A 27,917-nucleotide genomic window follows, 5' to 3' on the forward strand; every position below is an offset into this window, starting at 1 on the left:
TAGTCAGCTGGCCTGTCTATGGATGTACAGTGAGAGTTAATGATTGTGGAGCAGTTGCTGTAGATTTATAAAGTAGTAATCACCAGTTAATTTGAAGTGAAAGGCTCTGCCCAGTATTTAATTGTATACAAATGTCATATACAGTGCAGCCTTGTTAGATTACGAGTTGAACCCAGACAGTAAACCGACATTTAAGAGTCTGACTATGAGGAACCGGGTCAGTAGGGAAACATGAATCTAATAGGGATTTCCATTCTATGCAATTACATGCAAGTGGGACATGCTGTCTGCGCTGCATTAGGCAGTTTAGGATTAGTTTGTTGCATTACATTGCTGATCTCCTGGTCTAAATCCCAGTCTCAACTCGTATTTGCACAGTTCCTTCCCTTGGAGTGTGTGTAATGGCAGTTTCTTTGGTCAGATTGACAGAAAGGAAAACTGTGCACCGTTGGGATTCGGGGAGGTGGTCTCTGCCAATACTGCTCAATGGTGCCTCCAGGTGGATCAACAGTGGAAATGCACTAGTGGCACTCACTGGTTAAATCATGACCACCTTCCAAAAATAAGAGTATGGTGTGGATTTGTAGGCATGTTAACAAAAACGCAGGAAGCGGTAAAATTGTAGGAAAATGTAACATTTCAAATTCCCGGTGATAATTTTACTGTCATTTTTTTTTTTCGATTTTATATGCTGAAATATTATCCTGCCAATTGAAAATTTTAAAACTCCGATTCACATATTTTTGTTAGGCGTGTATCCAGGGTTACAGAACTAAGGCAGGTAAATAGAGTTAAGAACAGATCAGCCATGATCTAGTTGGCAGAACAGGTTTGAGGGGCTGAATGGCCTTCTCCTGGTCCTATGCCTTCTCCACCTCTCTCTCCTCTGTTATCACTCCTTGAAGCCTACCTCCTTGACCGAGCTTTTAGTCACCTGTCCGAATATCTCTTTATGTGGCTCGGTGTTAAACTTGGTCTGACAATGCATCCATGAAGTACCATTGGACAATTATACTACATTTTATTAGGGAGAGCAGTAATCAGGGGACGTAGGTTTAAAGTAATTGGTAGAAGGATTAGATGGGAGTTGAGATTTTTTTAGCCAGAGGGTGGTGGGGGTCTCGAATTCACTGCCTAAAAGGGTGGGAGAGGCAGAAACCTTCATGACATGTAAAAAGTACTTGTCAAGCAACGCCTCGATGTTAAAATTCACATCCTTGTTTTCAAATCCCTTCAAGGCCTCGCCCCTCCCTATCTCTGTAAACTCCTCCAGCCCTGCAACCCTCCGAGATCTCTGCACCTCCAATTCTGGCCTCTTGAGCGTCCCTGATTTTAATTGCTGCACCATTAACGCCCATGCCTTTAGCTTGAAGCTCTGGAATTCCCTCCCTAAACTCTCCACATCTCTATCGCTCTTTCTTCCTTTAAGACACTTCTTAAGAGCTGACCTCTTTGACCAGGCTTTTGGCCTTCTGCCCAAATATCTCCTTACGTAGATAGGTGTCACATTGTGCCTTGAACGTTGCTGTGAAGCACCTCAGGACTTATATCTATATAGCGCCTTTAACGTAAAAAATAAGTTGTGTGATTATTGTTCTGTGTTGCTGTCGAGTAGGTGCATGTAGTTTGCCAAATGCGCATAACAAGATCCCACAAACAGCCATTAAGATATGTGACAAGTGAAACACTTTTTTTGCAAGCCAGGACAACCCCCTGCTCACTTTCCGACAGTGCTGTGTGGGCATCAGTGCCCACCAGGAATGGCACACGGTTGAACATCTAATTACGAAGACGGGCGTCTCCTTCTCAATCAGCTGCAGCGTCAGGCCTAGGTTGTGCGCTCAAGTCCTGAGTGGGAATGGAAAGGCAAGTGTGCTATCAATTGAATCGAGCTGATAGTTCAGGGCAGGGATGAGGGGAGGGGTGTAAATCTAATGTGATCGCATCAGCTACATGACATCAATGTAAAGTGAAATCAAGCAGCCTGCTGTAAATCGTGAGGTGTGTAAACCAGACAGACAGTCTGATCTTAATATAAAAGCAAAATACTGCGGATGCTGGAAATCTGAAACAAAAACAAGAAATGCTGGAATCACTCAGCAGGTCTGGCAGCATCTGTGGAAAGAGAAGCAGAGTTAACGTTTCGGGTCAGTGACCCTTCTTCGGAACTGACAAATATTAGAAAAGTCACAGATTATAAACAAGTGAGATGGGGGTGGGGCAAGAGATAACAAAGGAGAAGGTGCAGATTGGACCAGGCCACATAGCTGACCAAAAGGTCACGGAGAACAGGCAAACAATATGTTAATGGTGTGTTGAAAGACAAAGCATTAGTACAGATTAGGTGTGAATACACTGAATATTGAACAGCAGCAAGTGCAAACCTGAAGAAAAACAACCTGAAAAAAACAGTGGGTAAGCAAACTGAACAAACTAAGATGAAATGAAATAAATGCAAAAAAAGATTGTAAAAAATGTAAAAAGGAATGTAAAAAAAAAAGGAACAAAAAAAAGGAAGAAAAAATAACTGAAAATGAAAGTAAAATGGGGGGCTGTCATGCTCTGAAATTATTGAACTCAATGTTCAGTCCGGCAGGCTGTAGTGTGCCTAATCGGTAGATGAGATGCTGTTCCTCGAGCTTGCGTTGATGTTCACTGGAACACTGCAGCAATCCCAGGACAGAGATGTGAGCATGAGAGCAGGGGGGAGTGTTGAAATGGCAAGCAACCGGAAGCTCAGGGTCCTGCTTGCGGACTGAGCGGAGATGTTCCGCAAAGCGGTCACCCAGTCTGTGCTTGGTCTCCCCAATGTAGAGGAGACCACACTGTGAGCAGCGAATACAGTATACTACATTGAAAGAAGTACAAGTAAATCACTGCTTCACCTGAAAGGAGTGTTTGGGGCCTGGGATAGTGAGGAGAGAGGAGGTAAATGGGCAGGTATTACACCTCCTGCGATTGCAGGGGAAGGTGTCCTGGGACGGGGACGAGGTGGTGGGGGTAATGGAAGAGTGGACCAGGGTGTCGCGGAGGGAACGATCCCTTCGGAATGCTGACAGGGGAAGGGAGGGGAAGATGCGACTGGTAGTGGCATCACGCTGGAGGTGGCGAAAATGGCGGAGGATGATCCTTTGGATATGGAGGCTGGTGGGATGAAAAGTGAGGACAAGGGGAACCCTGTCACGGTTCTGGGAGGGAGGGGAAGGGGTGAGGGTAGAGGTGCGGGGAATGGGTCGGACACGGTTGAGGGCCCTGTCAACCACAGTGGGGGGAAATCCTCGGTTGAGGAAAAAGGAGGTCATATCAGAAGCACCGTCATGGAAGGTAGCATCATCAGAGCAGATGCGTCGGAGACGGAGAAACTGGGAGAATGGAATGGAGTCCTTACAGGAGGTAGGGTGTGAAGAAGTGTAATCGAGGTAGCTGTGGGAGTCAGTGGGCTTATAATGGATATTGGTAGACAACCTATCCCCAGAGATGGAGACAGAGAAGTCGAGGAAGGGAAGGGAAGTGTCAGAGATGGACCATGTAAAGGTGAGAGAAGGGTGGAAATTGGAAGCAAAGTTGATAAAGTTTTCTAGTTCGGGGCGGGAGCAGGAAACGGCACCGATACAGTCATTAATGTACCGGAAAAAGAGTTGGGGGAGGGGGCCTGAGTAGGACTGGAACAAAGAATGCTCGACATATCCCACAAAAAGACAGGCATAACTAGGACCCATGCGGGTACCCATAGCGACACCTTTTACTTGAAGGAAGTGCATGGAGTTGAAGGAGAAGTTGTTCAATGTGAGAACAAGTTCAGCCAGGCGGAGGAGGGTGGTGGTGGATGGGGACTGGTTGGGCCTCTGTTCCAGGAAGAAGCCCTCAAACCATCCTGGTGGGGGATGGAGGTGTAGAGCGATTGGACGTCCATAGTGAAGAGGAGGCGGTTGGGACCAGGAAACTGGAAATTGTCAAAATGACGTAGGGCGTCAGAAGAGTCACGGATGTAGGTGGGAAGAGACTGGACCAGCGGAGAAAAGATAGAGTCTAGATAGGAAGAAATAAGTTCAGTGGGGCAGGAGCAGGCTGACACAATGGGTCTGCCGGGACAGTCCCGTTTGTGGATTTTGGGAAGGAGGTAGAAGCGGGCTGTCCGGGGTTGCGGGACTATGAGGCTGGAAGCCGTAGAGGGAAGATCTCCGTAGAGGAAGACAATCTGATCTTGTCTGTTTGCCACCAGGAGACTTGGGTTAAAATTACTCCCTCAGCCCTCCCCATTCTCCCCACCAGGAACAATAGTCAAACCATGCTGTAAATTCACACTCAGCAGGGGAGTCAATCCCTTTCTTAAAATAATTGTAAACACTTCATTTCTGCCCATAGTACTTTCCAGTGACTCATCCATCACCTCTCTAACCTATTTCTATTCTTAACCTTCATTTCTCACTTTCTTCCTACCAATCCAACCCAACTGATCTTACTCTTTCTTCATGTAAATTTTGAAAAATAAAATCTTGTATAAAATGTTTTGCTCAACACATTTCTCCCTCCTCCTGATGCTTGGTTAAGAAAGGGTGAAGTGTGAAACAGGTTATAATTGGTGACTGCCATAAAGTAAACATTAGTGAGACTGTATAGGAGTGAGATTTAAGAGGCCTGGTATTGGATGGAGGTTCATATCCTTCATGGGTCAAAGGTCACCTGCCAGATTGCATTTCTTAAACCCTCCAGGCATAAACATTCCTGCCCCCCCCCCCCCCCCCGCCCAATCTCCCTAAAAATTCCAATTTGAAGAACATGTTCTCATCTGGAAAGCTTTATCTTGTCTGAGATATCGCCTGAGACAGGAGAAATGAGTAGGAGTTCAAGACAAGGCTGCAACACAGCAGAGTTCGTTCTCATGACCTCATAAACCACCAGAGTTTGGCTTATGTGATCATTACTTTTTGCGGCTTTATGGAATTCGTTCTGGGTCACTGTAGATTTCACTCCCTCCAACCAGTTCCTGCATAACCCGAACCCCCAATTCCTCTCTCCACCAGAAGGGTTGGATACCCTGCCCCAGAGGTCTTCTGCTTCCTGGCCTTATCCTTTTAGCACTTCCTTTTCTGGTAGCTGTCAATGGGCAGATTACCATATTGGTCAGTGCCTGTCAGTTAGTCTATGTGTTGAGAGACATCTTTGTACGATATCAGTACTACAGGCAGCAGGTTCTACTACAATTGGGGAACTATTATATGTTGAACTATTATATGTTAGCTGTATAAAACTAGTTAGGCCACAGCTGGAGTACTGTGTACAGTTCTGGGCACCACACTATAGGAAGAATGTGATTGCACTGGAGAGGGTGCAGAGGAGATTCACCAGGATGTTGCCTGGGCTGGAGCATTTCAGCTATGAAGAGAGACTGGATAGGCTGGGGTTGTTTTCCTTAGAGCAGGGAAGGCTGAGGGGGGGGACCTGATTGAGGGGTACAAAATTATGAAGGGCATTGATAGGGTAGATAAGAAAAAACTTTTTCCCTTAGCGGAGGGGTCAATAACTATGGGGCTTAGATTTAAGGTAAGGGGCAGCAGGTTTAGAGGGGATTTGAGGAAAAGTTTTTTCACCCAGAGGGTGGTTGGAATCTGGAACACACTGCCTCAAGGGTTGGTAGAAGCAGGAACCCTCTCAACATTTAAGAAGTATTTAGATGAGCATTTCAAATGCCGTAGCATACAAGGCTACGGGCCAAGTGCTGGAAAATGGGATTAGATAGATAGGTGCTTGATGGCCAGTATGGACACGATGGGCTGAAGGGCCTGTTTCTGTGCTGTATAACTCTATGAAAGGGAGTTGAATTGGAATCACATTGTTGACACTAAAGATTCAGTAAAGCTTAATGAAGGGTATGTGAAATGTTCATATTATGCCCACTTGAAAGGTTTAGTTAGAATTTGATAGAATTGGCAAAAATAATGTTTCCACTAGCGGAGAAGAAGCATAACTAGAGGCCACAAATATAAGATCGTCACCAAGAAATCCAATAGGGAATTCAGAAAAAATCTCTTTACATAAAGGGTGGTGAGAATGTGGAACTCGCTGCCACAGGGAGTGGTTGAAGCAAATAGCATAGATGCATTTAAGAGGAGGCTTTTTTTAAGTTCTTACATGGGATGTAGACATCACTGGCAAGGCCAGAAATTTGTTGCCCATCCTTAGTTGCCCTTGACAGCTGAGTGGCTTGCTAGGTCATCTCAGAGGGCAGTTAAGAGTCAACCACATTGCTGTGGGTCTGGAGTCACATGTCGGCCAGACCGGGTAAGGACAGCAGATTTCCTTCCCTAAAAGGACATTAGTGAACCAGATGAGTTTTTATAACAATTGATGATTGTTTCATGGCCCCATTATTGAGACTAGCTTCCAATTCCAAATTTCATTTTCCCCGAACAGCGCTTTGAGCCAAAACCCTGGAGCAAAATCATGAGAGCATTATAAAGAATTGTGCATTTTGCATTTTCTTTGCACAGTTAGTTACAAAAAGATTTTGCAGATGGGAAACAAACGACTGCTTGACCAGATGGGGGCGGTTGAAGGAGATCATGTGGTGAAATCTCCAGGGCAACTCTAGCACAGTAGGCCCCAGTTGGTAGATGGAAGGGTAGAGGAGAGAGGGTGAATTCTACAGAAGATTGTAGATGGAGGATGAAGGACTAGTTGTAACACGTCTGGCATTCATGGGGATAACCTCCTGGAATGAGATTGCCATACACAAAGGCGTGACTTTTTGTATCATATTTTCCTACAGTGCATCGGTGCCAATATGCGCAATAAAACTAGTGACAGCATCGGAGTGTGTATTAGTAACGCAAGATTGTATTATAGCAACTCAACTACTCTTTAATCTGATATATGTGTATTTTAAACAAGGTGTGTGACAGCAGATAGTTACAGTAGGTCGATCAAGCAGTTCTAATTAACCGACTAAATGTAGCATCGAGCGTTTCATAACTTTCAGCAGCACACCAGGGTTGAATTAAAGTCTTAACCTCACTGTCATCTCCCTGACATTTCAGAATATATTAGTGTACGGTTTATTTAAAGCAAGATAACGATTAGGTTCTGCTTTTCCTATGATGCAGTAAGGATGCTGAGGGCAGGGGTGGGGGAGTGTGACGTAGGTGAATTAAGATGATTGTGATATGGGATGACAAGTTGCATTGCCTTATCTATAACACAGTGCCAGACATTCTGCAGCGCTGAGCATGTGGCCATTAAGCACAGGCAGGATTGGGGCTTGACTGTGCCTCGCCCTGCTGTTAAACAGCTTGCTGATGCTCGCCCCCAGCCTGTGGCTGAGGGAGCTGTGCTTTCACCTCATGAGTCAGGAGGTTAAGGGTTCGCAGTTCCCACTGCAGAGACTTGTGCACAAAATCTAGAGTGAAGAGTTTCCCAAGATCAGGCTGAAACTTGCCTCTCGCGAGTCCCTATAGAGCAAGAGTGGCATCTGTAAGGGTAGAGTGGGGATTGGGAAAGCAAGAACCTTTGTTCATTCGCCGTCTCCTTTCATTATCCTTGCTGTCACTACTTCTCTTGTTGCCCAGTTTAACAAGAACAGTTTGCATTTAGGTAGCACCTTTAACATTGTGTAACATCCCACGGTGCTTCTCAGGAGTGTTATCAAACGACATTTGACCAAACCACACAAGGAGGCATCAGGCCAGTTGACCAAAAGCTTAGTCAGAGGTAAGCTTTAAGAAGCATTTTACAGCAGAGAGGTAAAGAGGGAGGGACTTCAGAGCTTAGGGCCCTTGGGCAATAGATGGAAGGGCCACCAATTGTGGTGCGATTAAAATCGGGTTTAAACAGTGTGATCGACTCCACTAGTACTTAAGAGGAGCTACCTCAGCAGAAGTCTAAATCACTTATCTATATTTCAGCACTGGAATGTTTATCAGTTTCTACTCGTTGCCAGGCTTGGGAACTCTTCCAGCCCACTGCTCAATACCATCAGTCCTGCCAATTGACTGAAGGAGAAAGGTTGGTGAACAGATTAGAGGGTGGGCTGTTGAGCCCCACCTGACACATTAGCCTCTGATTCCTCTTTGACTGGCCCTTCCTCTGTACCTTATTTGGCTCTGAAAATACTTTTTAAAATAAACAATGAGCAAAAATTAAACACATGACATGCTTAAGAGATAATGATAATTCGTTGTTTATAGAGATGCCAGAGAGATTGTTTTCTCCTCTTCCCCCCCCCCCCCCCAATCTATTCTCTAAAGAGATATAAACAGAGAACTTTGGTTTCTATAGCATTTTTTCACATCACATTGGAATGTCCCAAAGTGCTTCATTGCAGTGAAGTGCAGCCACTGTTGTGTCTGCCGAAATATAAGCCATTTCTCACAGAGCAAGGCCCCACAAGCACCAAATGAGTTGAATGACAAGCTAATGGCAGTGCTGGTCGAATGAGGAAACTCGTCCTGGACACCAGGGGAACTCCCCGCTCTTCGAATAGTGTCGGGATATCTTCAGCGTTCGTTTGAACAAGCACAACGGGCCTCTGTTTAACGTCTCATCCTAAATACTACGGCAACACGGTACTCCCTCCGCACTCTCTCTCGTGACTTTCCTTACATAGGTGAGGCTAATATTCTTTTTACCCAGGAACCCAGGCTTTGATCATTAATTATCCGTAAACTATCGCAACAAAATGAAGTATCAACCGTGCGATCTGAATATGTTGTCACTGAATGTTCTGACTGGTGATGTCAGAAAGCTCAGAAAAGCAAATAATGCAATTAAAGAGTGATTTGGGATTTTATTTTATTAGCAGTCACGTTTTAACTGAGGAATTTCTGGGTGAACAACAACAACTTATATTTATATAGCACCTTTAATGTAATAAAACATCCCCAGGCGCTTTACAGGAGCATTATAAAACAAAGTAAGGCACTGAAGCACAAAAGGAGATATTAGGTCAGATGATCAAAAGTTGAGGTAGGTTTTAAGGAGTGTCTTAAAGGAGGAAAGCGAGGCGGAGTGGTGTAGGGAGGGTATTCCAGATATTCCTGTGCGCTGACATATCAACATATCCTTCTACTCCTTTTCCCCTCTTGTACGTACCTATTCTCCCATTAAATGCTATATGACTCAGCTACTCTATGTGGCACTGAGTTTACATGTTGACCATTCCCTATGTGAAGAAATTACTCCTGAAATCCTTACCTGATTTATTGGTGATTTGTACTGCCCACACATGCAAATATCAACTGCACATCATAATTTTAATGACATCTGAGGACATCTGCCTTCTCTTTCCTCGAGAAAGCAGCTCATTTACTGGTGTCCTCCTCCAATTGCCTCCATTTACTGGTGCTCGCCCCCAGTTCCCCCATTTACTGGTGCTCGCCCCCAGTTCCCCCATTTACTGGTGCTCTCCCCCAGTTCTCCCATTTACTGATGCCCTCGCCCAATCTCACCCCATTTACAGGTGCCCTCCCCCAGTTCCCCTCTTTACTGGTGCCCTCCCCGTTCCTTCGCCCCCATTTACTGGCGCCCTGCCCAATCCCGCCCCACTTACTGCCCTCCTCCCCAATTCCCCCATTTCCTGGTGCCTTTCCCTAACACCCCCATTTAAAAGAACGAAAAGTCAGACTTGCACCTTGCACAACCATTGGATGTCTCGAAAGTGCTTTACAGCCAATGAAGGACTTTGTTGAAGTATAGTCACTGTTGTAATGCAGGAAAAATGGCAGCCAGTGTGCGCACAGCAAGCTCCCACAAACAGGAATGTGATCATGATCAGATAATCTGCATTTGCGATGTTGATTAATGGATAAATATTGGCTAGGCCACTGGGGATAACTGCCCTTCCCTTCTTCAAAATAGTGCCTGAGTAAGCAGATGGGGCCTTGGTTTAAAGTCTCCTCTTAAAGACGGCACCTCTGACAGTGCAGCACTCCCGCTGTACTGCACTGGAGTGTCAGCCTTGATTTTTGTGCTTGAGTCCTGGAGTGGGACGAACCTTGTGACTGAGAGATCAGAGTGCAACCAACTGAGCCACAGCTGACAGCTGATTTGCTAGTGCCCTCTCTAATTGCCCCATTTACTAGCACCCTTCCATAATTGTCCATTTACTGGTACCATTACCAATGCCCCCATTTAGTGGTGTCATTCCTAATTCCCCCATTTACTGCTCCCTCTCCCAATTCCCCCATTTACTGGTATGCTTCCCCAATTCTCCCATTTATTTATTCCTCCTTTTTCCGGCTTTCCTTCCTCCGGCTTTTTCCTTCACTTCTTCAACATGCTGACTCATTTCAGGGTAAACGTCCTGGAGCAGAGCCCTCTGCCCAGCAGTCATTGTTCATCTGTGAGCCTGGCCGGTGACTGGCGGCTGTCTATGGGATAATGAGGAGGCACCTCGGTCAACCCCCAATCCAAACATGGAAGGTCTAATGCAGGTGGGAAGTATACAGTAAATGGCAGAACCATTGACAGGCAGAGAGATCTGGGTGTACAGGTCCACAGGTCACTGAAAGTGGCAATGCAGCTGGATAAGGTAGTCAAGAAGGCATACGGCTTGCTTACCTTCATCGGTCGGGGCATAGAGTATAAAAATAGGCATGTCATGCTGCAGCTGTACAAAACTTTAGTTAGGCCACACTTCGAATATTGCGTGCAATTCTGGTCGCCACACTACCAGAAGGACGTGGAGGCTTTGGAGAGGGTACAGAAGAGGTTTACCAGGATGTTGCCTGGTCTGGGGGGCATTATATATGAGGAGAGGTTGGATAAACTCGGATTGTTTTCACTGGAACGACGGAGGTGGAGGGGCGACATGATTGAGGTTTACAAAGTTATGAGCGGCATGGACAGAGTGGATAGTCAGAAGCTTTTTCCCAGGGTGGAAGAGTCAGTTACTGGGGACATAGGTTTAAGGTGAGAGGGGCAAAGTTTAGAGGGGATGTGCGAGGCAAGTTCTTTACACAGAGGGTGGTGAGTGCCTGGAACTAGCTGCCAGGGGAGGTGGTGGAAGCAGGTACGATAGCGACATTTAAGAGGCATCTTGACAAATACATGAATAGGATGGGAATAGAGGGATACGGTCCCCGGAAGTGCAGAAGGTTTTAGTTTAGGCAGGCATCAAGATCGGCGCAGGCTTGGAGGGCCGAATGGTCTGTTCCTGTGCTGTACTGTTCTTTGTTTTTTGTTCTTGTTCAAACATCACCAGGGGTCCACCCCACCTGCCCTCTTAGGTGGATGTTAAAGATCCCATGGCATTATTCCATTGAAGAGCAGGGGAGTTCACCCCAGTGTCCTGGACCAACATTGATCCCTCAATTGACATCACTAAAAAAAGATTATCTAGTGATTACCTTTGTGGGAGCTTGCTGTGCACAAATTGTCTGCCGCGTTTCATAAGAAAATAAGAACTAGGAACCCGGGTAGACCATACGGTCCTTCAAACCTGCACTGCCATTCCTACATTACAACACTGACTACACTTTAAAAGGACTTCATTGGGTGTAAATCACTTTGGGATGTCCTGAGATTGTGAAAGGCGATACATAAATGAAAATTCTGATACCATAAGGGGAGGATGGGGAAAACCCTTCATGTAATGTATTCAGACATGAGAGTAGCTATAGTTATTCATATCCTTCAGTTTACAAATGGGCATTGTAACTTTTAGTTAAGATCAGAATTAAGTCTGCTCTGAGAAAATCCAATATTTAATGCACCAGAGATGATGATTTATTTTCTGCTGTTTGTAGTGAGTCCATGTTTTCTGTTCTCTTTCCAGGCAAGGCCCTCTGAAGCCTGAACCCGGAGTTGTCCAGAGACCTGACTGTTTAAATGAAGTCTGAATTTTGCATCCAACAAGGATCCCTTTAGTGCACTGAGAGTTTAAATTGGCTGTGTTTTGGAGCTAATCTCCATATCTATTCTACTCAAGAAACTCCTGACGCCCTAGGAATGAAACGGGACTCTTTGCAGTTCCCGCCCAGGCCCCACTCAGGAACGTGGGCCCTGTCGAGCAGCTCTAGACAGTGAACTGACTTTTGAAAACCAAAGGCAATTTTTTTTTTATTTGACAGGAGGGCCAGATAAGAGACCGATACTTCACACCTTGTGCAAGAACCACATGCAACATTAAGTGCCTCTTTCTGCAGATGGAGCTAAATTAAGAAGTGTCGCCACGGAAACACAAGGCCCAGTCCCACATTTAACACCAGAAATTGGATGAAAATAGCAGAGAAAAATCTCTTTTTCTCCGATGACAATCATAAGTCTTGATATTAAAAGAAAGAATTCGCCAGATACTTTAAAAAATATATTGAAAATGTCTTCTTTGAAGATCATCTGTGTTGCCTCTGTTCACAGAATATCAACCTTCAAATCCTGAATAGTGTAAAATTAATTCCTATGTCTTTAAAACTCGGCACTACCAATTATTTGAGAATTTTTTTATTTTCATGACTGTTTTTGCACCAAAAACACTGAGGGGGAAATTGATTTACATTCAGTTTAATTTGCCATTCCCGTAATAGGCTCCTGGTGTTCAGGTTCGAGTTGTGCTGATGTATCTGGCTTTGTACGGGTCCGTGGGTTGTGCGACAAACTCAGCTGGCCTTCTGTCCCTGTACGGCTATTCAGTGGATAAAGTTTAGGGGAGGTGGGGTAAGAGAGGAAAGAAAATGAGTTTAGGAAAGTTGCCCGTCTTTAAACACCTGGTCTCCAACTCCCATGGCAAGCGTAGGTTTAAGTCAGAGCTGACCCCTGACATGATAAGCTCACCACTAGGTGACTTTCGCCACACCATGCACGTAGGCCGAGGTGGTGATGTGTTTGGCGACACCTCCTTTCTCAGTGATCATGGCGGAGAGAAGGCACGCGAGAGCGCCAAGTCCAACCCGCTCGTCCGAGCGCTGAGGAACGTCAGGAAGTCGCCGATGAGGAGCCGCAACAGTAGCCGGGATATGTCCCCTCCGCCAGCAGTGTCTCCCATCATTAAGAATGCTGTCTCTCTGCCACATCTGTTGGAGACAAAGAATGGGTCCGTGGAACGGCTCAATTTCAAAAGTGTGGTGTCAAGTCCGGGCGTGATGGATGGATCATACGGTAAATTCAATTTACAAACATTAATCCTCGGACTCCTCCCCTTATCTCTTTCTCCTCTTCTCTCACCCTCTCCAGTCTTCTCTCTTCTCCCTCTACCCTCCTCTCAATCCCTCCCCTCCACTCTCCTTCCTCCACTCACCTTGCCCAGGCCCTGCTCTCTCACTGTATTGTAAGGGTCTGAAAGGGTTAATGTTGAGAGACTGTGAAGAATACCTTCTGCCATCGTGATGTCATAGAGTCACATAGTTATACAGCACAGAAACAGGCTCTTCGGCCCATCGTGTCCCTGCCGGCCATTAAGCACCTATCTATTCTAATCCCATTTTCCAGCACCCGTAGCCTTATGGCGTTTCAAGTGCTCATCTAAATACTTCTTAAATGTTGTGAGTGTTCCTACCTCTACCACCTCTTCAGGCAGTGTGTTCCAGATTCCACCCACCCTCTGGGTGAAAAATCTTTCCTCAAATCCCCTCTAAACCTCCTGCCCCTTACCTTAAATCTATGCCCCTTGGTTATTGACCCCTCCGCTAAGGGAAAAGGTTTTTCCTATCTATCCTATCAATGCCCCTCATAATTTTGTAAACCTCAATCAGGTCTGCCCTCAGCCTCTCTGCTCTGAGGAAAACTACCCTAGCCTATCCAGTCTCTCCTCATATCTGTAATGCTCCTGCCCAGGCAACATCCTGATGAATTTCCTCTGCACCCTCTCCAGTGCAATCACATCCTTCCTATAGTGTGGTGCCCAGAACTGTACACAGTACTCCGGCTGTGGCCTAACTAGCGTTTTATACAGCTCCATCATAACCTCCCTGCTCTTATATTCTATGCCTCTATGTAAGTGATCACATGAGAGAGAGAGACACTTGGAAGGAGATGCAGCACGGCTTCAGAGGAGTCATACAGACTGGTTAATAAAGAGTTAATGTTCAAAGTACTGAAGATTCACGAATCTCTCTAAGGTAGACCAATTAAGCATAGTAAGGTGGCAGCGTACAAACCAAACATACAACCTTTAACCTCTAGCCTCTGTTCCATTATTGCACCTCCCGTCTCCTTCCTCTCCCATTGTTCTCCTCACCTCACCCTCCGCCCACTTTCGTCTCCTCTCCCTCTCTCTTACCCTCTACCCTCCACACTCCCTTCTGCACTTCCTTTCTCTCTGCTCTCCCCTCATCTCCCTCTTTTCCCCCCACCCCAATCCCCTCTTCTTTCCCTCTCTCTCTTACCCTCTCCCCTCCCATCCGCTCTCCTTTCTCCTCCCTTCTTAGCTCTATCGGTTGCACTCTTACCTCTGGGTCAGGAGTTTAAAACCTTGGAACAGGATTTTGACCTCCCCAGCTCAGCTATCACTCCAGTGCTTTACCTGCAGAGGTGTCCTCCTGAGGAAACCTTAAACTGAAGCCCAATCTGCCTGTTCAGGTGGATGTTAAAGACCCTGCAACACAAATAAATGCAGACCATCCCAATGAAAAACCAGACGAACTGGGGATTTCTCCTCTTGCTGTTTGTGGGATCCTGCTCTAGGCAAACTGTCTACTGTGTTTGCCTACTTATATTTTTACAGCAGCGCAGACACGATGGGCTGAATGGCCTCTTTCTGTGCTGTAACCTTTCTATGGTTCTGAGTGTTCCTGAACTTGAAAGTAGCTCATTGTATTTGAAATGGTTGTGTATGTTTGTGGAATGTGATGCGGTGCCCTTATCCAGGTTTTCATTCTCTTCGTCAGTTCCATCCATATTCTTCCCTAATGCGCTTCCACCTTCTTCATCTCTCCCTTTATTCCTCTGCCCTGCCCTTCTTCCATCAGAAATTTACAGCCCATGGGACATCGAATCACTCGGCCAATCAAACTAGCCACTTCCACGGACCAGGTACAATATGACCAGAAACAAGCTAGTTAATCTCAAGGGGAATGTTCTACCCAACCTCCTTGCAAAGGTGAGTCATAGACACATACAATGGGACAGCACAGAAGGGGGCCCTTTGGCCGATTGTGCCCATGCTGACTCTTTGCTATCCAATGACTCCCACTCCCTCCTGCTTTTTCCCCATAGTTATATAATCCTTTTCCCCCCTCAAGTTTTTATGAGTTCCCTTTTGAAAGTTATTATTGAATCTTCTTCCACTGCCCTTTCAGGCAGTGCATTCCAGATCATAACAGCTCTCTGCATAAAAGATGTTTCCTCATGTTGGCTCTGGTGCTTTAGCCAATCACCTTAAATCTGTATCATGTGGTTTTGGGTAAAGAAGTTTCTCCTGAATTCCCTATTGGATTTGTTAGTGACTATCTTATATTTACAGTCCGTAGTTTTGGCCTCCTCCACTAGTTGAAACATCTCTACATCTACCCCATCGAACCCTTTCATAATCTTAAAACATCTCCACCAGGTCACCCCTCAGCCTTCTCTTTTCTCGAGACAAAAGCCCCAGCCTGTTCATTCTTTCCAGATTAGGGTGTAACCTCTCAGTTCTGGTATCATCCTTGTAGAATTGGACAGGAAAAGAGCACGTTCCTTTTAAGGAAGCTCAGCTGGGTCACCCATCCCTTTGAGTTTGCGAATTGCAAATATTTAAGTTCTGGAAAAGTTTTCCTCATTAAATTCTGTCTTTGTTGCTCAGGCTTGGAGTCCGGATTCTGCACCCTTCCGAGATGGTCCAGATTGGATAAGCCAAAGGAGAATTCGATGGCGGCAGATTTGGAAAAGCCAACGGAGAATTTGGACACCACGGATTTTGAACTTCCCCGCACGGACTCCTTACTGTCCTTCAACCTGGATTTGGGGCCGTCTCTGATGGCCGAGGTGCTGGGGGTCATGGCAAAGGAGACCCCTGACAGCCCGGGGAAGGCAAGGTCTTCAGTTAAATTTAATCTGGAAGGTTCTTTCGGCCAGGCGGACTTAAAGGGACATGAGCGGAACGGCACTGCTTACCAAAATGAGTCTGCGGGAGAGGTTAGTCAGCCAGATATTTTGAGGAATTTTAGTGGGGAGCCTTTGCACGTTGCATTGAAGAGACCTCACCAGCAGCAGAGTGGGCTGGAACTGCACCCGAGCAAGGACGTGGATGATTTGAGAGGGACGCAGACCTTTACAATGGAGACACATGTACTACGGCACTATGGTGGGTCTATAAGCTACCCGGATTCACACGAGCCTAGCATCAAGAGAGGCGGTACTGGTGAATATCGGACCAGCTCCCAGCAGCCGTTCTCCCCTAGGGAGGCAGTCGGTGGTCAAGGGGACAGCCTGCCACAGGACAACACTACCCCGGTCCATCGCATCCTCGGCCGCCATTTTGTTGCCACCCCTTCACAAGAGTCACGTCAGTACCTGGGAGCCCTGGTCACCGAGGAGGGGGACAGCAGGTCCCAGGGGAGCTGGAGAACACAGTTGTCGTCATCGGGGCAACGTGTCCCAGCGGACGTTGAGGAGACCAACCCCGAGCAGCGAGGTGAGGGACAGGGGGACTACAGGGAGAGGCGCCTGCCTCCCGCACAGGGAATGGCCTTCAGCCCACTGAAGACTGAGGCTTTCGCCTTTGCAGACGAAGATGATGAAATCCGGGTATAATCTCTCAACCTTGGTAATAGAGACTTTGTAATCCACTGATTATTAATGGAATCTCTTAAAGGGACACAGACAGGTTTTATTTTTCTTATTACCATTATACAAACTACAGTGAAGATACTTTAAGGTCAGTTCCCAACATTTAAGGAGAAATGGGAAACTGGATTCCCTTCAGTGGGTGAGTGCAGCACCCAACAGAATGGGAAGAGTCCTCGGCCGTGTTGAGTTAGCTGGCCACAGTGTCAAAGGTTGGTCTCAGTGTTTTGGGACCAGGAAGGGATTCGGGGAGTAGAAGAGCCAGGAATTGCCCTCGGCGACTCCCTGCTGGATGATGCAGCTGCATTGATGTTAGGAGGAGGGAATTCAGGTCTAATGTCCCATTACACGGTTGAATAACCTTCTAACACTCAACAGCTGGACTCACGTGGCCACTCTTGCCATGTAGCCAGAGGCCACCTGGAGGAAGTGTGACAAGCTAAGTATCCTGGGGAGCGGAGAGGAGGGGAGAGTAAAATCAGAATCATTTGAACTGACCCCTCGGCCTAATGCAAAAAGCAATGTTTTTCTTGTGTCTTGAATGTACGGACCCTCTTGTAAATCTCCTCCCTTGTGCATTCTCTGCAGTGAGCATGTGGTGCACCATAACCATCATTCAGTTCCAACCAGCTGCACTCCACGACAAAAGCAAAACACTGCAGATGCTGGAGATCTGAAATAAAAACAGAAAAGGCTGGAAATATTCAGTGGGCGAGGCAGCATCTGTGAAGAGAGAAACTGAGTTCACGTTTCAGGCCGGTGATCTTTTTGTCTGGAACGCTGACCTCATCGTCGATCTGAAACGTGAACTCTTATTTCTCTCTCCGCAGATGTTCCCTGACCTGCTCAGCACAACCAGTCTTTTCTGTTTTTTTATTTTTTTTACCTTTCAGCAATGTTCCATTGTGCTGGGCCCAGACTAGTTTGGCCAGTGCTAGTGTTATCCTAGGGTGGAAAATAGGAAAGATGGCCTGCCCGACATCCGTGATGGCTGGAGCTTCAAGATGATAGACTTCCTCCCACCCTCACTGCCACATGATTTCCTGGGAGAGAAAAACCCGCCTCTGTTTTAGCCTCGGGTATACCTAAACATCGGTAAGCCAAAGAGTGAGATCTGTGTGGCGCAGTCCACAGACAGTAAATAGAAATGTAGAGCTCCCTTTGTAGTATAAGAGTCTTGAGAGAGGGTAAAGAGTACCTCCTTGGACCAAACAAACATACAACACCCATCCACTACCCTTTGTGTGAAGAAGTGCTTCTTAATCTTATCTACTTGAGGGAACACAAGCTCGGTCTATGTAACCTTGTCCTCAATAATTCGACTCTTTTATTCCCATTATCATTCTGGTAAATGTTCTTTGTCACCATGAAGGAGGGCTGTAATCCTGATACCCGCATTGTGACTCACGGGGGCACAGTCTCCAGAGAAGGGGCTGATCATTTAGGACTGAGATGAGGAGAAATTACTTCACTTAAAGGGTGGTGAATCTTTGGAATTCTCTACCCCAGAGGGTTGTGGATGCTCCATCGTTGAATATATTTTAGGCTGGGATAGACAGATTTTTGGTCTCTCAGGGAATCAAGGGATATGACGAGTGAGTGGGAAAGTGGAGTTGAAGCCTAAGATCAGTCATGATCGTATTGAATTGCAGGGCAAGCTCGACGGGCCCCATGATCTACTCCTGCTCCTATTTCTTGTGTTCTTGTGCTTGCCAATGCTAATTTCGTTCTTTATCCTGTGCCGATGTACAACTTCCTGTGGCATCTCTTGCTGTAAATTGATGAAGATGTGTTTTTGTTTTAATACATACCGGCAATCGAGCTAGAGCAGACTTCTGAAACTTACTCCATAGAGCCATCCAGTGGTCAAAACTGGCAACTACTCTGTGACAGTTGACATAGCAAAATTGAATGGGAAATGTTGGCAGCAAAGCGTGACCAAAAATGATTACGTGGGTAGCAAGGATTGCAAAAAGAAAGTCTGTACCCCCATGTGAGATTTTTATTTTTATTTTTAGTTTGAATATCGTTCTTAAATGATTGAGATTGAAAGGAAGGTTCTGGTAACTCTCTGCAGGACTCCTCCGCACAGCTACATGGTAACTTGTCTCCTCTGGGTCTTGTAACTTTTTATGTCAATGATCCATGCAGCCTGATAACACCAGACCGTATACACAGCACAACAGCACTGACAGTCTGCCAGTTTAAGTTTCTATCTTCTATCTGGAAAACAAGATCCCTATCACCTCTAATATCTGTAATTCTTTGCGTCTGTCTGTATTCCAGTATCTGTGTGCAATGTTTGGACTGCGCGTCTGATCTTGTCTGTAAATGCTTCTTGCAATCTCTCCCGCTCTTTCGCTCTTCTCTTTCCTCTCCCTCGCTCTCTCTTTCCCTCTCATTCCACTCGTTCCTCTTGTTCCTCTCCCCCTCCTCTGTCTTTTCTCTTTCCTCTTGCCTTCTGTCTCTCACTCTTCCTCTGTCTCCCCCTCTGTTATTTCTCCCTCTTTCTCCCGTTCCCCTCTCTTCCTTTCTCTTGCCCCTTCCTCCTCTCTCTTCCCTTTCCCCCCCTCTCTCTCCCCTTCCCCCTTTCCCTTCTGCACCACTCTCTCCCTTTACCCTCTCTTTCCCTTCCCCCCCCCCATCTCCCTTTCTCTCCACCCCCTTCCCTTTCCCCTCTCCCTGTCCCCTTCCGCCCCCTCTCTCCCCTCCTGCTCCTCTCTCCCCTTTCCCTTCTCCCTCTCTTTCCCCTTCCTTCCCCTCTCTCCCCTTCTCCCCTCCCCATCCCCCCTCTCTCTTTCTCCCTCCCCCTTTGCCTCTCCCTCCTTCCCTCCCTCTCCCGCTTTTTCTCACTCCCTTCTTTGTCCACTCTATCTCAAATCCTGTGACTGGGTGCCCAGTGACCCTTCCCAGGTTGGCCCTCTTTGTCCATCCTCTACAGGCGGGTGTTACCCACATTGCAATTATCAGCTTCTCGCCCAGAGGTTTTTCACAGCCGCCCGCATTGACCAAGAATTCCCTTTTATCTGCTTTCCTGTCTTGCTGCCAAGAACACTTCAAACCACAGCAACTGCGTTTTATCACTGAGTCTCTATCTACACTTAAAAAAAGAATGTCATTTCAGAGCAATGTAGATCCAGGCACTTACTCAAGATCCCTCCCTTCTTCAGGAATTTTGAAAAAAAATGCATTAATGCAAAAACAAAATCATTGGACATGTGGGAAAAACAGGAAATACGTCAAAGGAACAGTAGGTTCATCAATGTCCGAAGGGAAAGAGTGATATGTCAAGTGGTTCTGGCCCAATGTCACCCTTGAACCATTAATCTCTTTACAGATGCTAATAGGCCCACTCTGTATTTCCAGCACTCTCCGCAGAGGCTCAGGGCTTCGCTGCGCAAAAAAAATGTGAACGAGGTGTTTTTTAAACGATCAGTTCCCAATGTGTTAAAAAGCCGTTCATCTGCTACACTTAAAATTTGTCTGGGGCACGAAGGAAATTCAGGATTTTAGCATCATTCAACACAAAAGGAAGCCATTCGACCCATCGTACGTGTGCTGGCTCTTTGGTGAATCTCATTTTCCTGCATTTTCCTCATAACCCTGTAAATTTTTCCCTTCAAGTATTTCTCCAGTTCCTTTTTTGAAAGTTACTGTTGAATCTGCTTCCACCGCCCTTTCACGCAGAGTGTTCCAGATCACAACAAACTCGCTGCTTCAAAAAACTTTCTCTTCATCGTCCCTATTTGGTTCTTTTGCAAATTGTCTTAATGTGTCCTCTGGTTATCAACCTTCCTGCCACTGGAAACCATTTCTCCTTTATTTACTCTTTCAAAACCCTTTATAATTTTCGATACCGCTATTAATTCTCCCCATAACCTCGTCTGCTGTGAGAACAACCCCAGTATTTCTAGTCTCTACGTGCAACTGAGGTCCCTCATTCCTTGTCTGACAGCTCCAAAAATATGCCCCACTAGTACTGATTGGCTTATACCTACTGCCAGCACATCTCTCTCGAAATGCTACTGCCTCCGCAGACTCGTCATAAGCATAGCTACAGGGTGATCCCCCAATGCAATTTTTCATTTACCCATTACTAACTGAGGGACTGCTGCACTGTCAGAGGTGCCATCTTTCGAGAGAGACATTAAAGCGAAGCCCTGTCTTCCCTCTCAGGTGGCCATAAAGATCCCATGGCACTATTTTGAAGACGAGCAGGGGAGTTCTCCTCAGTGTCTTGGTCAATATTTAACCCTTGCCATAAAAGAAAAGAACAGATTATCTGATCATTATTGCGTTTGTTTGTGGGATCTTGCTGTGTAGAAGTTGGCTGTTGCATTTTCCTACATTGCAGCAATGACTACACTTCAGAAGTATGTCATTGGCTGTAAAGCCAATCGGGATGTCCTGAGATTGTGACTGACGCGACATAAATGCAAGTCTTTTTCTGCTGGTTTGCAAAAAGTGACGGTACAGATTGAAACTCTGCTGGGAAGTCTTCGTTTGCTCTTTGATAAGGGTCTGTTTCTACTGACACTCATTAATCCTGTTTAATCCCCCTTTATCCTTCCTTGTGCAACCTCCAAAAAGTCTGTTTAAGACTAACTGCATATAAACAGCGATATCAGAATTTAATTCATGAGGTGGGGGGAGGTCATTGTTTGAAAATTGGGGCAAGGGATTGTCTTACTGTTGGGATATTAATGGGCAGTTGCTTCATGTTCCTCTGTGTGCTATTTTACCATCAAGAATTTGCATTTATATGGCGCCTTTATTCTACTTAAACCATGGCAAGGTGCTTCACAGAGCATTAACAGACAAAATTTGACATTGAGCCACAAGGACAGGTCGGTCAAAACGATAGTTTTTAAGGAGGGTCGTGGAGGAGGTGAGAGAGGCGGAGAGGTTTAGGGCAGGAATTCTAGAGCTTGGGTCCGAGACAGCTGAAGGCACGGCCACCAATAGAGGGCCATTGGCTGGTTTACTTTAAAATGGTTATCACCTCTGTTAGAACAGCTCACAGACTGATCTCATGTGAATGAGTGAACTGGCAGCAAATGCCATCATAACGGGTTGAAGCACAGTTCCATGTAGATTTGATCAAAGCTGTCGCGTCAGCACCATCTGGAGTTCCAACAATATAACTGCAGGAGAGGAATCCCTGGCTAACGCTGCTGATCATTATCAAACTGGACTCCGACTCTCTTCACAATCCTTTGCCCACTTTCATTTTTTTCCCACATTCCATCATGTCACTCATTGTTGCATTTCCAAAAAATGGGTCAACTCCGTTCCCCACATATTCCAATGCTCAAAATAGGTTATAATGATGCAGTGTTTAAACAATCATAGGATCGTAGAACACGTTAGGAGGCCATTCGGCCCATCATGACTTTGCTGGCTCTTCGAGAGACCTATCCAATTAGTCCCACTCCCCCTGCTTTATCCCCCATGGCCCTACAATTATTTCCATTTCAACTATTTATCCGATTCCCTTTTGAAAGATACTATTGAATCTCCTTCCTTTCAGATGTAACGCACTGCCTACACATTCTCCTTGAAAATATTCTCTTATTTCAGTTCTCGGAACAACACATAGTTTTTTTGGGCCATAATCTGAAATAAACCCATTTCTGTATGAAATCAATTCATTTAAAAAAAAAACCACACAAAGTGTTCTCTCAGAATGTTATCCAGAAACTGACAGGGGGTGAGGTTTGCATGGGTGCAGTTCAGTGCTTAATTCAGTTCCTGGATCTCTGCACTACTCCAATTCTGCCCCTGTCGAGCATCTCCTATTTTAATCACACAACCATTGGCGGCCAGGCTTTCAGCTGCCTGAGTCCTAAGCTGCGAAGTTCCCTCTTTAAACCTCTCCACCTCACTTTCCTTCTTTAGGACACTCCTTTAAAACATACTTCTTTGACCAAGTTTTTTGGTCACCTGTCCTAATATCTCCTTATGTGGCTCGATGTCAAATTTTGTCAGATTACGCTCCTGTGAAACACCTTGGAACGTTTTGCTATATTAACAGCGCTATATAAATGCAAGTTGTTGTTGACTGTGTGTCAAGGATCCAAGCACTAGCCGAATTTTGACTTGTTCCCTGGATGTGGATAACACTAGAAAGATGCTTCTTACAAACAACACCGTTCTTGCCCTTGAGTCCAACTTGAGGAATCGCAGTTATTTTCCCAACTGAGTCATATGCAGACCGGATCTGTTCAAGGCTGAGAGAATTTTTATTTTTATTTTTAATCTACTGCTAGTCCGCAAATTGCTAGATTTAGTAAATTCAGTTTCATAATTTACCCTTGTGAGAATTGAACTCACACCCTCTAGTCCAGTACCTTACCACTAATAAAGAGTTGCATTTGTATAGCCCCCTTCATGACCTCAAAACATTCCAAAGTGCTTTACAGCCAATGAAGTACTTACGGAGTGTGACCGCTGTTGCAATGTAGGAAATGGAGCAGCCAATTTGCGCACAGCAAGCTCCCACAAACAGCAGTATGATTGTGACCAGATAATCTGTTTTATTTTAGTCATGTTGGTTGAGGGATAATTATTGGCCAGGTCATGGGAGAGAACTCCCGTGCTCTTTTTTTCCACAGAGTCTTTGACGTCCGTCTGATTGGGCAGACGGTGTGTCAGTTTAACGTTTCATCTGGAAGACAGTACTCACGACAGTGCAGAACTCCCTCAGTACTCCACTGGGAGTGTCAGCCTAGTTTATGTGCTCAAGTCTCTGGTCACGACAGCATTAGGCCCTGCTGATCCGCACACTCCAGTTGTTTGCATTGTAAAATCCAAGTCGAGTGGTTGTTAGCACTTCAAAATTCTCAAGAGCGGCACCCTTCAACAAGAGAGACAATGAACCACTTAAAGCATCTTAGAACTCAGCACAAGGGCCTGTTTTTAGCTCTGTGCCACCACCTTCTGGCAGATAGGCAGAATTACAGAATATTTTGAATGAATGCTTGGCTTGTAAAGTGCCAGACAGAATGTGACCGATTGCTATTTTAGGACTAGACATGACCCTAAGAATTCTTGTGGAATCCCATCACTGCCAAGCAGGGAACATTGATTTCATAAGTTGCAGAAATGACCATAGTTGGTGTTCATTTTATCCCCTTTGTGTTTAGCAATTCCTCGACGCTAATAATACCCTGCCAGTGGATTGTGAGTCAGGTTCAAGATCTATCCTTACAAGAAGGAGCTTTGTTACAAAACAACCCAGAGCGACTGCATGTAAAAGTAGTGAAGAAATGAGTTATCTTAGTTGCTATGACGGACAGGAGAATACGCGTTACTAAATTTACTTCAAAAGATCCCACGAAAGGGAGGTCCCTGGGTTATATTCTCATTCCCCTCTTTACAGGGAGTGTGGAGGGACTGAATGGCTTCTGTCCCACTCCACAGACCTCAGCACATAATCCAAGCTGACAGTCCCAGTGTCTTACTGAAGGAGTGCTGCACTGTCAGAGGCACCGTATTTAAAATAAGACATTACACCAAGGCTCACTCAGTTCGATGTTAAAAATCCCATGCCATTATTTTCAGGCATTGTTGGACAAGTGCATGAGGAATAAAAGGACCTTCTGAAAGGCTGAGATGAAGCAGGTAGAATGGGAGGAGACTCTAAACTCAGCATCGATTCGTTGGGCTGCATGTCACAAAAGGTGCTATGTAAATGTAATATCCTTCTTTCTTTCCCATATACCACTTAGTAGCTCCAAGTCTTCCTGTCTCTGGGTTAACAGGTTGTGGGTTCAAATTTATTCCTGAACTTCACCGTATAATCCAGCCTGACAGTTGAGTGCAGCACTGGGAGAGTGCTGCACTGTCAGAGGTGCTGTCAGATGTGATGGCCAAAGCCCCGGATGGCAGCCTTGGTGGCTATTCCAGACTTCATGGCACTATTTGAAGTACAGCAGAGAGGCCTGGGCATTTACTTGATTACTGGAATGTCACTGTTCCCAAAAAAGACTGCCACATATTTAAAACGGGCATAATAAGGTGCTATACAGATGCGATCTAATATTTACAGATATCTATCGTTTGCAGGAAAGTATACAGATCTCGGAGAGGAGACAGGAACAGAACAGGGAGGTTCCAATGCATCCTCCGTGGGGCTGCAATCTGTCATCAGCATATTTCATTGAATGGGGCATAGCTGTCTCACCCAGGCTCAGCTGATCAGCAAAAGAGCAGAATAGTTTTATGACTTTACCTTTCTTGGTCTCCTTTCACTCTTACGAGCATCAAAGGTCATCAGAAGAAAAACTGCAGGAGAAAATGCGAGGGAGCCAATTCCAAGCATTCAAAAGACGATGGGAGGTTGCCGATTTTGCCAGGGAATGAGCAAGAGTGGGTTAGAGACAACGGAAGTGATCAGTGGAGAACTGGGTGGGGCAGAGGGTTTAGACCAGTGGTTCAGAAACTGGGGGCCGCGGACCCCTGCGAGGGGCCCATAGAGTCTTTCCAAGGAGTCCGTGAAATAATGTGGGAGTGCGAGGGGGACGTCAATTGCGGCCTCTGCCTATGCAGTGTAGAGTGGGCTGGCGGTCTCACCTAGGAGGGGAGTGTACATGGAGGAACGTTGAGAAATTAAATACCTGTTTTCTTAAAAGTGTTATTAAAACACTCTTTACATGTAGCACTTTAATATTATGATTATCACATAGTATTATCATTTAGATGGGGGTTGGTTCGCGATTACTAATCCACTAAAAAGCGGTCCTTTAGCTAAAAAGGTTTGGGTACCATTGGTTTAGACATTGGCCATTCGCCTCTGGGACATTGGCTTCAAATCTAACCCGGAGTGACAGGATGAATATCTCCTCTGTCTGCCAAACTCGGACCTGTTTCCAGTGAGCATGGCCCAACCTCCCTAGTTTGGCACTGATTGGCGATGCTGAGAGCTAAGGGTTGTTCGTACAGCCAATGGAACAAGTGCAGGAGCAGGTGTTTCTCTAAGGATGAGGGTGAGGCATATTATTGGGTGGATGAAGATTCGCTCTCTACCTGGCTGTGCTGTACCTGAAGTGTTGATGCTGACGCTGGATACCTTGGTCCACCCCACCCCAAACCCCAAACTCCCCACCCATCCCCCAACCAAGCAATATCATCTTGTGAACACAAAAAAAGAAAAATTAATGTAGAAGCTGGAACATTGTGTTGGGGAACTATTTTCTAGTCCTGCTATGTTCTTTAGGCACTTTCTTGACTTGTGGAAGGGAGAAAAACCATCGTGCTTGAACCAATTTGATGGAATACAAGTATTTTGAGGTATTTGTACTTGAACCAATGTAAGATGTGGTGTGGATTTCTGTGGGACATGGGGACATGGATGTTGAAGCCTACTCAAGGTCCAGACATCCAGTACATGTTTTTTCCATACTTGCGCCTTTGGGCTTCATTGCCACTTACAGCATATTCAGCCACTACTGCTCAATCCAGAGCACTAGGAAACCTCAGGGAATGCTCCTAAACGTCTCCCTCCATCACTGGACTGAGCATCGATGTGCTCATTGCATTGATGGAGGGAATCTTAAATCCAAATAGAAGTTGCAGACCTGAGCTGGATGGTCTTGCAATGCTGTGGACACTAAAATACGTTTCCTTGCCACTGGAATAAGGCACAGGATATCAAGCGATCTGTCTTAAACCAAAGAACTTCCAAGCCTGTTTTTATTCTTTTGAGGCACTTCCTTGCTGCTTTCTTCCACTACAATTCCTCCATCAGACAAGGATAAAGAGTTTAAATCCCAACCTCAATTGAAGTGGCCTGAGCATGACTGACTCCCCCAGCCCATTCCTGTTCCAGGATTATCTGACTGACATACGGTAAATTCCATTGTTCCCTCAGGGTTTGGATTTGCCCCAGTATGGATCTATTCCAACTTGTTTTAGTTTGGGGTTCGACGGGTTGCAATTATCTTGTGCCTTTAGCCTATAAGGTGTCCTAAGGGGTTTCATGGCGAGGGAATTAAAAATGGGTTAAAGTGGACATTAGGCCATTTGGTAGAGTTTAAGAGGGGTGACCAAAAGCTTGCTTACAAGCAGGGTTTTGAGAAGGAATAGGACTCGTTGGTTAGTTCTGCTCTGCACAGTTTCAGGTGCGAGAAGAGACATGTTGAGACTCAGAGAATTTTCATTCAGACTGAACTTGTGGAAAAGTCAAAAGTAACTAACTTAAAAGAAAACTCCAGCAAAAAGGAGCACCCATTTTGGTTTCTAAGTGGCCTTTATACAGTGTTGAATAACACATCATTGGTCAATTTACTTTTTCAAAGTTTAAATGTTTGGTGATGGATTTTGCAAACGGCTCTAAACAGGAGTTGCACTGCTGTGGGCCTCACACCCCTTCAGCAGAAATGGAACATCTCACCACCGTACAGATTTCCATTTAGTGACCCATAAGAGTGCGAACCAAATCCAACTCAACTGAGGGGTGCAAAGTTAATCTACTTTGAGACTGGGAATCAACTCTTGACCCTCTGATTGGAAGGCACATACTTTTAGAGAGCTCTAGTGAGGGAGAGGCAGCTTATGTTCCTTGTAAGTTCTTTGGATATCTCAATGTAGACTCCATTCCATTCATGCCTTACACTAGTTCCTGAAAAACACTACAAACTACCATTCATAGTATTCCTTAATTGTGTATATTATATTCCTTACGTGTATGTGATATATATATTAATGACTGGTCTGATTGGTATGATGTTGGCCATGATCATTGTCATGTGATTGCGAGCCAATATTCTGTAAACGAACCAATCAATTTAAAATACAAATCTATATTTAAATCTTTTACCTTGTGCTTTTATTATTCATTATCAATAATAAAGCTTTTATTCTTTCTTAGTTGTATTCTTTTTCTTATGTTTTCTTATTCTTTTGTAGTTGTTTATCATTTTTGGCCCAAAGGTTTCAACATAGCAACAACATAGCAACTATAAAAGGCCTTAATTCCTGATTGGTATGTTTCCTGATTGGCTACGTACGTACGACAGTTCTCGTTCATATACCGCCTTGCCTTAGGACTACATGCGAATGAAAACTTGCACTTATATAACACTTTTGAAAGAGGAGGGACAGCTCTCGAAAAAGGGGAACAATTGATGATTTCAGCAAACGTGGGGGTCAAGAAGGGATAATTGAGAGCTCAGAAGTTCACTGAGGGTGGGACCAAGGGAACAGGAGCCGAAGAGATAAATGTA

The 27,917-nt window shown here is 45.4% G+C and overlaps 1 protein-coding gene across 3 annotated transcripts in view; it reads left to right on the top strand.

The window, feature by feature from the left end:
- The window catches only part of LOC137353379 (uncharacterized), a 47,468-nt gene extending 19,901 nt beyond the window's left edge, over positions 1-27,567 (top strand). For 2 of the 3 annotated variants that reach the window (XM_068019588.1, XM_068019586.1), the window contains exons 2-3: positions 11,771-13,089; positions 15,710-27,567. In XM_068019588.1, coding sequence (XP_067875689.1) covers positions 12,666-13,089; positions 15,710-16,659 — 1,374 coding nt within the window. In that variant the 5' untranslated portion in view covers positions 11,771-12,665 and the 3' untranslated portion in view covers positions 16,660-27,567. Of the gene's footprint in view, positions 1-7,901; positions 8,002-11,770; positions 13,090-15,709 lie in introns of all 3 variants that reach the window. The other variant, XM_068019587.1, reaches the window with a different exon arrangement.
- The last annotated feature ends 350 nt before the right edge of the window (positions 27,568-27,917 follow it).

Source organism: Heterodontus francisci, chromosome 41 (genome assembly GCF_036365525.1).
Source record: "Heterodontus francisci isolate sHetFra1 chromosome 41, sHetFra1.hap1, whole genome shotgun sequence".
Lineage (NCBI taxonomy): Eukaryota > Metazoa > Chordata > Chondrichthyes > Heterodontiformes > Heterodontidae > Heterodontus > Heterodontus francisci.